The sequence below is a fragment of the Leuciscus leuciscus genome (assembly GCF_965113295.1).
Source record: "Leuciscus leuciscus genome assembly, chromosome: 18".
NCBI classification, from domain to species: domain Eukaryota; kingdom Metazoa; phylum Chordata; class Actinopteri; order Cypriniformes; family Leuciscidae; genus Leuciscus; species Leuciscus leuciscus.
The window spans coordinates 9,092,936-9,104,076 of NC_138742.1; the positions used below are offsets into that span (position 1 = coordinate 9,092,936).

Here is an 11,141-nt window from a genome sequence, read left to right on the forward strand (position 1 = left end):
GTTTGCTCCCGTTTTAGGTGACACCACCTACCTGGATATTTTCCGGGAGTTTTCCCATATGGCATCCCACAATCCTGAGAAGCTGAAGCGGAGGAGCGTTCACTTCCGTCACTCCTTCAGGTGAAATCCGTTGAATAATCTGTTAGATAAATGCAAATATTGCTTTATAAACACAAACACACACACACACACATTAAGCTTAAATATATTTCTTCTTAATCTCTTCTAGAGTATGAACGATCAACCCTGTCAAACTTTGGACACCAAACAAGCTGGAGCAGAAGACACTTTGATTAGCTGATATAATAAGTGTGATGGAGATGAGCGTGAAGGACTTGAAACAAAAATTGTGGTCGTGTTGAATGTTTTTAATGATTTTAATTATATTTTTTGTAGCTTTATGGGGGTCAGCTGGACTTAACCCCCAATGTTTTGTGTTTGTTTTCTTCATTTGCATTCTCCTTTTTTTTTAGCCATAGACAGTAACAGACATCCAAACATCTACAATTTATGGTTACCCGTCTGTTAAAACATATAATCAAAAGATCATGCATGAATGCTTTCCCATTTTACATTTCATCTCAGTACTCTTACAAGCATCACTATTACCCTCTATTATAAAACATATCCAGCACTGATTTTTCTTTTTCCTCTTTTTGAAAGCAGTTGAAATAATAAGGAAGTTGTTTTTTGGAGAATCTGCAGTGATTTTGTCTGTTGCTGTAGTGATGAATGTACTGTTTTGTATTGACTATGCTGGTGTAGTCTATATATTTTATCTGTACAGCCACTATAAATCATTGCAAATTCAAATGCAGATATTGTATATTGTCTTTTTAGATGCAAATTGATAATATAAAGTGATGGTATTTTGTAAAAATGCAAAAAGTGGTAAATAAATATCTTAAAAATTGTGATTTGCTGTATATTAATTTTGCTGTATATTAATCTGGGTGATACATTAGGTATATGTTTTGGCCGCAGTATATTTTTCCACTCAAAAAAAAAAAAAAAAAAAAAATTATTACAATTATTTCAGTTCTTTAGTGAAGCCAGTTCTTTAGTGAATCTAAAACATTCAGTGCGATTCGCAAACGATTGACTCTTGTGAACCGGTTCTTTATAGTGAATTCAAAATAGTGAATTCAAAAGGACCATATTTAAAAAAAAAACTGTAATATTGAGTCAATACATATAAAACACAAATCAATGCATTCTCACATGTGAAAGGTCATCCCATTTCTTTGGGAATATTAATATCTGCGGTTTAACAACGAGAAGCTGCGCAATGTTGAGGCATCAAGAATCGTTATTCTTAATTTGAGTGACGACACGCTGACCGTTCCAAGATGGCGGGCGCACCGACGTGTCTGGAGCATAGACAGTATATAAAGGTCTGGAGCGGTCGATTGTGTAGTCTTGCGATTGTGGACAAATGACTCTTACGAGTCGGTTCTTTAAACCTATATCAATGACTGCTTATATGTGTTCATATGACAACGTGTAGTTAAAGATACACATTTTGTATAAATAATGTGACAATAACTAATAATACTAGATAAATCACTAATAATTAATTCATTATTTGTAAAAACAATTCAATAAAATAAATCCCGTCGTTAAAATCCTTACAATTCCCATCGATACTCCTAAAACGCATTTCTTTATCATGCGTGTGCAACCCGCTCAGTTTTGTGTCAGTTTACGTCAGACATTTATTTTGAAAAGCAACCGAATGCTTTTCAGAACTTTTATTATGTCATTTTACATCATCACTTCCTTGTGTTGCGGTAGCCATATTGGCATGGGGGATAGATGACAATTTCACCTTAGCCGAAGAGCTACATTTTTGTTATTTTTGAAAGTTTATCAAGTGCGTATTCACTCTGAACTAAAGGGATATCAATATATCACCACAATTTGACCCTGGTCGATCCCGTGGAGGGCGTTGAAAGAGGTGAGACGAAACCGTTAAAAATCCCCTTTCAGTGTCTAAGGCTGTGTTTTAAAACCTAGCGAACTATCTACTATCTATTTACACTTGTCTGTCACTGTTATTGTCTTATTTTGTCTAAAGTTGCTGACAATGAAGGTGTTAGCCGCTCTATAAACATACGCTTCCACGTTGTTCTAAAAAGCACAACAGTCTGGTCATTATTTCCTTAAATGTCTGACGTTGTGTATTTAATTTTGTAACGTTACAGTTTAGTGTATTGAGAAAACGATGTAAGATTGTTCTTTCAGTCTGTGTCAAGCTGCTTCCTTATTGACAATCGTAACAACATGATTGCAGTTAATGTCAACAAACATGATCTGAAAAGCGTTGATTTATTTCAGGCTTTTTAGATTATTTAGCATATTCTGTTGTTTCATATTAGTGTATTCTATGAAGAATAGGAAGTGTTCATTGTGTAACTGAGAGTACCATGTGATTTCACAGATGAGCAACAACTTAAACAAGAGGGCCCCAACAACAGCAACACAGCGGTTAAAACAGGACTACCTCCGCATCAAGAAAGATCCAGTTCCGTATATCTGTGCTGAACCTCTGCCCTCCAACATCTTGGAATGGTACATTTGATTTCCTTTAATTTTTTTTTAGATAGATAGATAGATAGATCGACAGACTTCCTGTTTTTTATTGCCTAGTGATTTGAGTTTGGAAATGTCAAGTTTGACTCTTAATTCTTAAAGTTCCCCCTGTTACACGTTTTCAAATACTATCTTTCATGTAGTGTGTAATATAGCTGTTCGTGAATGTTGCAGACCTTTAAGTTTAAAAAACCGAAGTGATAAATAAAGTTGTCACCTAAAAGAAAGATCTGATTCTGAACTGCCTGAACCGTGTCGTCAGTAATTAGTCTTACTTCCTGCACAAACCTACATAGGTTGGTAACAAATTTGCATAATGCCACCAGCCTATTGTCTTCATTGGCTGCTCGCGAACAATGTCTACTTTGCCCCGCCCTCAAACGCTGTAGTTGTAGCTAAGGCCTGGAAGAGTTTAGTTTGTGTGTCGACATGTCAAGAAGAAGACGATTTTTTTCTGCACTGCAAAAGCATATCCATAGACCAATTGCAACAGACTTGGCCAACTGACCAATTAGAGCAGAGTTAGAAAAACTGAATCATTTATCGAACCGTGTCAGACACTGTGAGAAAAGAGGAGATGCTGCAATGTATATTATGGGAAAATTAAAGTGTTTTTTGGCCTTGGATGCATGTAAACCTGTTGTATGAGACCTCAAGGCAAAATTAGGAACCTTTAAAATAGCATAATTGGGACACTTCCTTTATAATCGGTTTTATAATTTCCATTGTATTGAGGAGAATGTTCATTCTGCATCCATACAATGAAAGTGAATGGAGGCGGGTGCTTATGAGTTCTTGAAAGGACACAAAAAAAAACACCATAAAAAGGGGTCTATATGAATCAAAACAATACATTCCAAGTCTTATGAAGCTGCACGATAGCTTTCTGTGAGGATTCAGACAGAAATGTGAGTGCACTACCTATATGGGCTATTTTTATGGTGTTTATTTGTCCCTTTTGAAGCTTGACAGCCGAATATGTGTCATCGTGCTTTTGCTGCATGTAAAAAGTTTAACTGAAAGCAACTTGCACTGACATATCCTAATCCATTATTTTGTCTCAAGATGCACATCAGTAATGTTTTTTTTTCTAAGGCACATTTATAAAAACTACTTTAATGGCTTAATCTAAGCCCTGTCTGTGAAACCGGGCCTTAATGTTTTAATGGTTGTAATCATATCACTCTAGATACTATCACATGTTTCCTTCTCTTTCAGGCATTATCTAGTACGGGGCCCTGAGAAAACTCCGTATGAAGGTGATTTCCCTCTGTAATTTCACATTAGTTCTTCCCTTTTTAAACTGCTTTGTGCAATATCTGCTTCATTTTGACTTTTGTTTTTTGTAGGTGGTTACTATCATGGCAAACTGATTTTCCCAAGGGAATTTCCCTTCAAACCACCGAGCATATACATGATCACACCCAACGGCAGATTTAAATGTAATACAAGGTAAACAAAACTTTATCTTTACAAACTCAGTCTTTCTTTTTCTAAATGTTGGCCCTTACTAAGGGCATTACACAATCCTTGAGTGCCAATATTGCTGCTATGAAATGTTTACAATATAAAATAAAAAAAATCTTTGAGCAAACTCATGAGTTTGCTTAGCCTGGCAAGCCAGACCTACATCAAGATGTTAGGTCTGGCAACTCACCATAGACACGGCTCAATCCGAGGGGCGGGATAAACGGCTGTCTTTCAAATTCCCTCTGCACGCAATAGGACAGCGCTTCAACCAACCAGAGCGTTTTCCCAACAGTGGAGCTAGTTGATAGATTCAACTTTTGCCATATCTGGCCGGCAAAACTACGAACACATCTTCCTTTTTTTAAGAATGACTTAAGTGCCGTTCTTTGCTCTTTTCTCAAAGAAAAACGTAACTCCAAGTCCTCCAGAGTCGCGGCCAAAGCCGATTCGAAAGATGTTCGCCAGCAGCCGCCATTCTTTGTTTTCAAGTAGCAGGGAACCGTCGCAACTCTGTCGTCATTATGTTAAGCCCGCCCCGCCTACTCTATACACGACGTGATTGGCCTGACCCAATTTAGGTTTTTGCAGCTCGAAAGTCAATGGAGAGTTGCTAGACTACCCTGGCTGCAAAATACATTTTGCTGCCGCTAGGGTGCGTCTAGATTTCTAGGCTAGAGTTTGCTATAAATAGTGAGCATATATGTAGTATGAATGAAATTTGGACGTACTACATCCGCCATGATGTTGTTACTGTCATGTGACCTACCAGCGTCAGTTGGTAAATCCTCTCCCGTGGCCTCATGGGATTGTAAAGTGTCCATCGAATGTGCGCTTCAGAATCTCGCCGGTAGTAGGACAGAGGACTTTTCGCCTACTGTTTTTTGAATACTATATATTCGGACATACTACTTTATTGCCGTACTGTTTTTTGCGTACCATGTAGTAGGGAAGTATATGATTTCGGACGCAGCGAAGTCTTTCTTGTACACTCGAATCAGAAGAACAATACAATTCCTGCATAATGACTAGCTTTCGCTCTCTCTTTCTCTTTCAGGTTGTGTCTTTCCATCACAGATTTTCACCCTGACACGTGGAACCCTGCGTGGTCTGTATCCACCATCTTAACCGGCCTCCTGAGCTTCATGGTTGAAAAAGGCCCGACTCTCGGCAGCATCGAAACCTCTGATTTCACAGTGAGTGTCACGCTGATTTAAAGTGAACAGTGAAATGCTTTAAGCTGTGTTCCTTCTCATGATGTTTTTTATTTTTATTAAAGGAATAATTCATAGTACATTTATCTCTGCTGCTTCCTTTACAAATTTGCAGGAACCAATCACAAACTCCCTTATCCACCTGGCGTCCTATTGGCGGGTTTAATCCAATCCAATTCCAGAGCCGTTGCGGCTCTGTCCAATTCCTTTTAACCTCTCGCCGGTGCTCAATGGCTTCTTTTTAGCAAATAAATCGCTCGAGTGGGTGTAAATACCACTAACTTTCATGTTTTTTTTTTGCATAACCTGCAAAAATCACTCTTCCATTGCTGCTTCTGCAAACCGCTGATCAACACGTTTGGTTACACATTTCCTGCCTGGAGTTTGCACGTAGCTCTGCAAAGTACGTCACCTGGATCGTTGGTCTGATTGGTTGAAGGACTATCCAATTGCGTACAGAGTCATTTGAACTATGCCCGTTGATCACGCCTCTTGTGCAGTAGAAAATACAGAGCAGACTCCCCAGACTAATGTTCAATCTTAAAAGATTGAGCATGGTCTGGTGATAGCCAAGACTAAATAATTCACTCAAGTGAATAAATAATTTAGGGCTGCCCCCCTAATAGTTGACTAAAAGAGGCTTAGTTGACCAAAAATTTTATTAGTTGGTAAGTCGCAGAAAAAACAAAACTGGTGGCGAAATCACGCAGTCGGTGAGGGACAGACCATTAACGGCAGGTTCTTGTGGTAAATAAACTATGTCGGGCAGGAAATCCAAACGCTCGCCTATCATCCATCAACCTCAAATATGGCTTATCATTTGAAACATGCAAGTAGTAGCAACTTTACATGGCCGCTCGCTCTAATGTTAACCTAGATAAATGTGCACTATTATTATGCGCTTATCCAAGTGTTTGTGTGGAGAACGCGTTTACTGCATGACTACAGGCCCTGGCATGATCACTTGTATTTAACTTAAAGGGATAGTTCACTTTGAAATTACATTTTGGTATGTTTTAGCTTACCTCAAGGGCATCCAAGATGTAGGTGTCTTTTTTTCCGCAGTAGTTTCAATTTTGATATTTTTAAGTCAAACCGTTCTTGTCTGTCAGTCATATAATGCAGGTCACCACCTCAAAGAGCATGCACAGAGAAGTCCAAATTAAACAATTCCCCATCGTAAGTACACATTGATGGCCTAAGACACGAAACGAGCGGTTTGTGTGAGAAAACGAACAGTATTTATATCGTTTTTACCTCTTGAACACAGCCACGTCCAAGTGATCTGAGGGCGCGCGCGCATCCTGTTGTGTGACGTGTGCGCAGACTGGTGCATAGATATATACACTAGATGTCGCCTTGTCTACGGCAGTTCATTGGAACGAATGTCTTTAAGGCGACATCTAGTGTCGTTTTTCCTTTGTGTTTTTTGTGTACAGACGACAATATTGTCAAAACGATCCCCTTTCACATGGATCTGCGAAAATGACTACAAATGCTGTGTTATGCTGCCAGGCCAGTAGTTGGCGCCGGAGTTTGTAATGAAACACTAAAAATGCAGTAATCGTGTAAATGAACGACCAAAACGCATATAAAGTTTTCTGTTTTTAGTTGAGAACAGTGTTGTGTAAATGGCTCCTAATGTGCAAATCAGTCAAATACTGCAGTGTGGCTTTTGTTAAATGCAGTCTACTGCAAGATGTGCTTGATATTAAAAAGAGATATTAAAAGTGTAAAAGAGAACTTGTGCTGTTCCCCATTCCCCGGGTGCTGGCCACTTTTAAGTTGCATTTTTGTTGGGCTGCAGTTGATTTTTATCCATCAGAAATGGTTTGGATATACAAAAGTGGGTGTTGCATTCAGGATTTGTGAAATAATTCAAAATGGAGAGTTTGTAATTTTAGTTTAATTTGAAAAAGTTCTTGAAATGTGAACGAACACAAGTTAACAAGATCCGTTTTAATGCCGTGTTTGTTTGAATGTGTTCCCTGCAGAAAAGACAGTTGGCCTCCCAGAGTCTTGCATTTAACATCAAGGACAAAGTCTTCTGTGAACTATTTCCAGATGTTGTTGAAGTAAGTGCCAGACTTCCTCACAGATGTATGCACATTATTTCAACAAATGTATTAATACTTGATCCCGTTCGTCCCCGTGAAACAGGAGATCAAGCAGAAGCAGCGTATGCAGGAAGAGCTCAGGTCTCGCTCACAGGCGCTGCCCCTCCCTGACGTGGTGCCGGATGGCGAAGCCCATCACGCTCAAAACGGCCACCTGCCCCTGAACGGGCACCTGCCCCCGGGTGCGGCACACCCGCCCGACCTCCAGCAGGTCAACCGTAACCATGGACTCCTGGGTGGAGCGCTCGCTAATTTGTTCGTCATTGTAGGTTTCGCCGCTTTCGCCTACACGGTCAAGTATGTTCTGCGGAGCATCGCGCAGGAATGAGTCGCCCAATGAGAAGCATCGACAGGACAGACGAAAGGCTGGTGCTGTTCTCACGACCAAATAAAACAAAGCAGTGTCCTGTTAATGAAATTGAGAGCTTGGTGATTTCCTCCATAGTGGCGACAACCAGATCTCGTGTAACACGGCCACTTAAAGGTCAAGGTCACATGAACGGATGGCTTTATTAATATGTAAGGAAATTTTAAAAAATTAAAAAAAAAGAAGCAAATTTTCTACCTTACACAGTTCCCAAAGGAAGCCAACTTCATGTGACCATGAAATTAACCAGAGTGGGCTTTTTTTTTTTAAAGGCCTGAATCAGCATTTGTTGTTTTACATGTTTCTCATTGATCTGTAAGATTTTAAAATCTGCGCATATAGTATGCTGGGTTTTTATGTGGAAGATTAAAAGAGAAAAAAAAAAGTCAGAACATTCCTTAAAAACAAAAGGAAAAAAAACAGTTCTGATGTGTGTCGCACCACTTATTGCTGTGACGAAAATCCCAGAGTATTTTATGTAATGGAAATGGCTCGACTGTAAACATGCTTAACCGATGGAAACTTGTTCTTAAATGCATTTGTGCTCGCTTGCGCTACGCCAACCGTAACAACAAGTTAGGCCGGGAGAGAAGCGGTGTGAAATGAATTATTTGTCTTCTGTTTGTCTATGAAGCGGCGCTCCAAGTGTACATTAACTTTCTTTCAGAGGGGAGTCACCGTCGGCTGAGAGAAAAGTATATGAACTCATTTTTTTTAGGCCATGCAACACTATAAATTGTTTTTGTGCAATATGTAGGATTGTCAGCACTACTTGGCTTTCACGATACACAGCACTTCTTTTGTTTCCAAGGGTTGTGATTTTATGCAATAATTCTTAATAAATTGAAAAATCCATTTAATTCTTGTTATAAACACAGGCAGGTGAATATGCATTCAATTCTTACATTTCCTGTTATACTGTAAGATCTTTGGTTGTTTTTATTAGGAAAAGTTCCTCGGGTTGCACAAGTAATTCACAATGAAGACTTGCTAGTCAAAGTCTAGTGTGCTGAGACCTTACCTGCACGGCAAAAACATCTCTTTCTGGGTCAGAACGGCCGTGCCGCTGCTCATTCTGACTCGGGAGGGAAGTAATACTCATTATTGTACCAGAATGTTCTGGTCTCCCCCAATTCAAGTGTTCTGAAGTCCCGATAGTAGCAGTAATACGTTTTTCAGCACCTCCATGGACACTGTTGATCTCTATCCTTTCCTTTAGAGGGGTGTGTAATCCGAGATAGTCATGTTGTGTTTACATTTTGAATAAATAATATTCTATTAAAGAAAGAGTTTGTTCATTTGTGATTCAACTCCACTTCTTGCATTGTTGCATTTGATGAAAGATGCAATTTCAGCTGTAAACATATTCAGATGTTGTGCTGAAGTTAAAATAATGAAATTGCATTTGAATACTCCCAAGTCCCTTAAAATATTAGCACATGGATATTTGTATACATGCAAATGCCAATGATCCATTCTCAGTTATGTAATTGTTGATATCACTTTTGGTATGTATAATATACCATTGAGTGCAGCAGATATAGCAAAGTTCTTTCAATTTTTTATTTGAATACATATATTTATAGATAGATATAGATACACATACAGTACCGGTCAAAATTTTGGAAACATTACTGTTTTTAATGTTTTTGTTTAAAGTCTCTTATTCTCATCCAGCCTGTATTTATTTGATAAAAAAATACTGGAAAAAAAAACTAATATTGTGAAATATTATTACAATTTAAAATAATAATGGTTTTCTATTTTAATACATTTTTAAATATAATTATTCCTGTGATCAAAGCTGAATTTTCAGCATCATTACTTCAGTTTCACATGATCCTTCAGAAATCATTCTAATATGCTGATTTGATACTCAGTTATTATCAATGTTGGAAACAGTTGTGCTGCTGCTGAATATGTTTTGGAACCTGATATTTTTTTTAGGATTCATTGATGAATAAAAAGTTTAAAAGAACACCATTTAAATAGAAATATTTTTCATCAATAGATATATTTACTTTTACTTTTTATCAATTTAACACATTCTTGCTGAATAAAAGTATTAATTTCTCCAAAAAAAAAAGAGGAAAGAAAAATACTGATCCCAAACTTTTTAACGGTATTGTATATATATATATATATATATATATTTATACAGGTGCTGGTCATAAAATTAGAATATAATCAAAAAGTTGATTTATTTCAAGAATTCAACTTAACAGGTGAAACTGATATGTTATATAGACTCATTACATGCAAAGTGAGATATTTTAAGCCTTTATTTGTTATAATTTTGATGATTATGGCTGGCAGCTTATGAAACCCACTAAATCAAAATCCCAGAAAATTAGAATATTACATGAAATCACACAGTAATACCATGGTCATTGAACCAGGTTTTGGTTATTTTGGCAGTGTGGGCAGGTGCAAATCCTGCTGGAAAATGAAGTCAGCATCTCCATAAAGCTTGTCTGCTGAAGGAAGCATGAAGTGCTCTGGAAATGTCCTGGTACGGCTGCGTTGAGTGGACAGCACAGTGGACCAACACCAGCCGATGACATGGCCCCCCAAACCAACACAGACTGTGGAAACTTCACACTGGACTTCAAGCATCTTGGATTGTGTGCCTCTCCATTCTTCCTCCAGACTCTGGGACCTTGGTTTCCAAATGAGATGCAAAATTTGCTCTCATCAGAAAAGAGGACTTTGGTCCACTGTGCTTTATTAAATCCAGAGTCAACGCAGCCGTCTACCAGGACATTTTCAGAGCATTTCATGCTTCCTTCATTTTCCAGCAGGATTTGCACCTGCCCACACTGCCAAAAGAACCAAAACCTGGTTCAATGACCATGGTATTACTGTGTAATTACTGTGTGATTTCATGTAATATTCTAATTTTCTGGGATTTTGATTTCGTGGGTTTCATAAGCTGTGAGCCATAATCATCAAAATTATAACAAATAAAGGCTTGAAATATCTCACTTTGCATGTAATGAGTCTATATAATATATTAGTTTCACCTGTTAAGTTGAATTCTTGAAATAAATCAACTTTTTGATGATATTCTAATTTTATGACCAGCACCTGTATATATATAAAATACTCTACCGTATATACGTTTATATATATATATATATATATATATATATATATATATATATATATATATATATATATATATATATATATATATATAAACATTACACAAGGGGGTTATCATAAAAAAAACATAGTTTAAGGGCTTTTTGTTGTTGTTACGGGTGAGTTTCAAAGATTAAAGGAAGAAGAACTGTGCCGCAGTTCAGCGACTCAAAACAAGTCTGGCCCACTGATTTACACATCACGTGATCCGCGTCCGACCAATCAGCGCTCGAGCTCTCA

General features: G+C 37.9%; 2 protein-coding genes and 1 long non-coding RNA gene across 4 annotated transcripts in view; 2 read left to right on the forward strand and 1 right to left on the reverse strand.

The window, feature by feature from the left end:
• acap3a (ArfGAP with coiled-coil, ankyrin repeat and PH domains 3a) overlaps nucleotides 1–917 on the forward strand; it is a 68,053-nt gene extending 67,136 nt beyond the window's left edge. For both annotated transcript variants that reach the window (XM_082146182.1, XM_082146183.1), the window contains exons 25-26: nucleotides 18–120; nucleotides 230–917. In XM_082146182.1, coding sequence (XP_082002308.1) covers nucleotides 18–120; nucleotides 230–236 — 110 coding nt within the window. In that variant the 3' untranslated portion in view covers nucleotides 237–917. The remainder of the gene's footprint in view (nucleotides 1–17; nucleotides 121–229) is intronic.
• LOC309481401 lies at nucleotides 6–1,707 on the reverse strand. The gene is made up of 3 exons (XR_014200001.1): nucleotides 1,633–1,707; nucleotides 1,222–1,463; nucleotides 6–139 (listed from the first exon to the last, which is right to left on the reverse strand). It is a non-coding gene; the product is annotated as an uncharacterized lncRNA (long non-coding RNA).
• An 89-nt stretch (nucleotides 1,708–1,796) lies between these two features.
• On the forward strand, nucleotides 1,797–9,044 carry ube2j2 (ubiquitin-conjugating enzyme E2, J2). The gene is made up of 7 exons (XM_082146273.1): nucleotides 1,797–1,957; nucleotides 2,441–2,571; nucleotides 3,811–3,851; nucleotides 3,942–4,044; nucleotides 5,117–5,255; nucleotides 7,268–7,348; nucleotides 7,434–9,044. The coding sequence occupies exons 2-7, from the start codon at nucleotides 2,441–2,443 to the stop codon at nucleotides 7,716–7,718; spliced, it is 780 nt and encodes a 259-aa protein (XP_082002399.1). The 5' UTR covers nucleotides 1,797–1,957; the 3' UTR covers nucleotides 7,719–9,044.
• The last annotated feature ends 2,097 nt before the right edge of the window (nucleotides 9,045–11,141 follow it).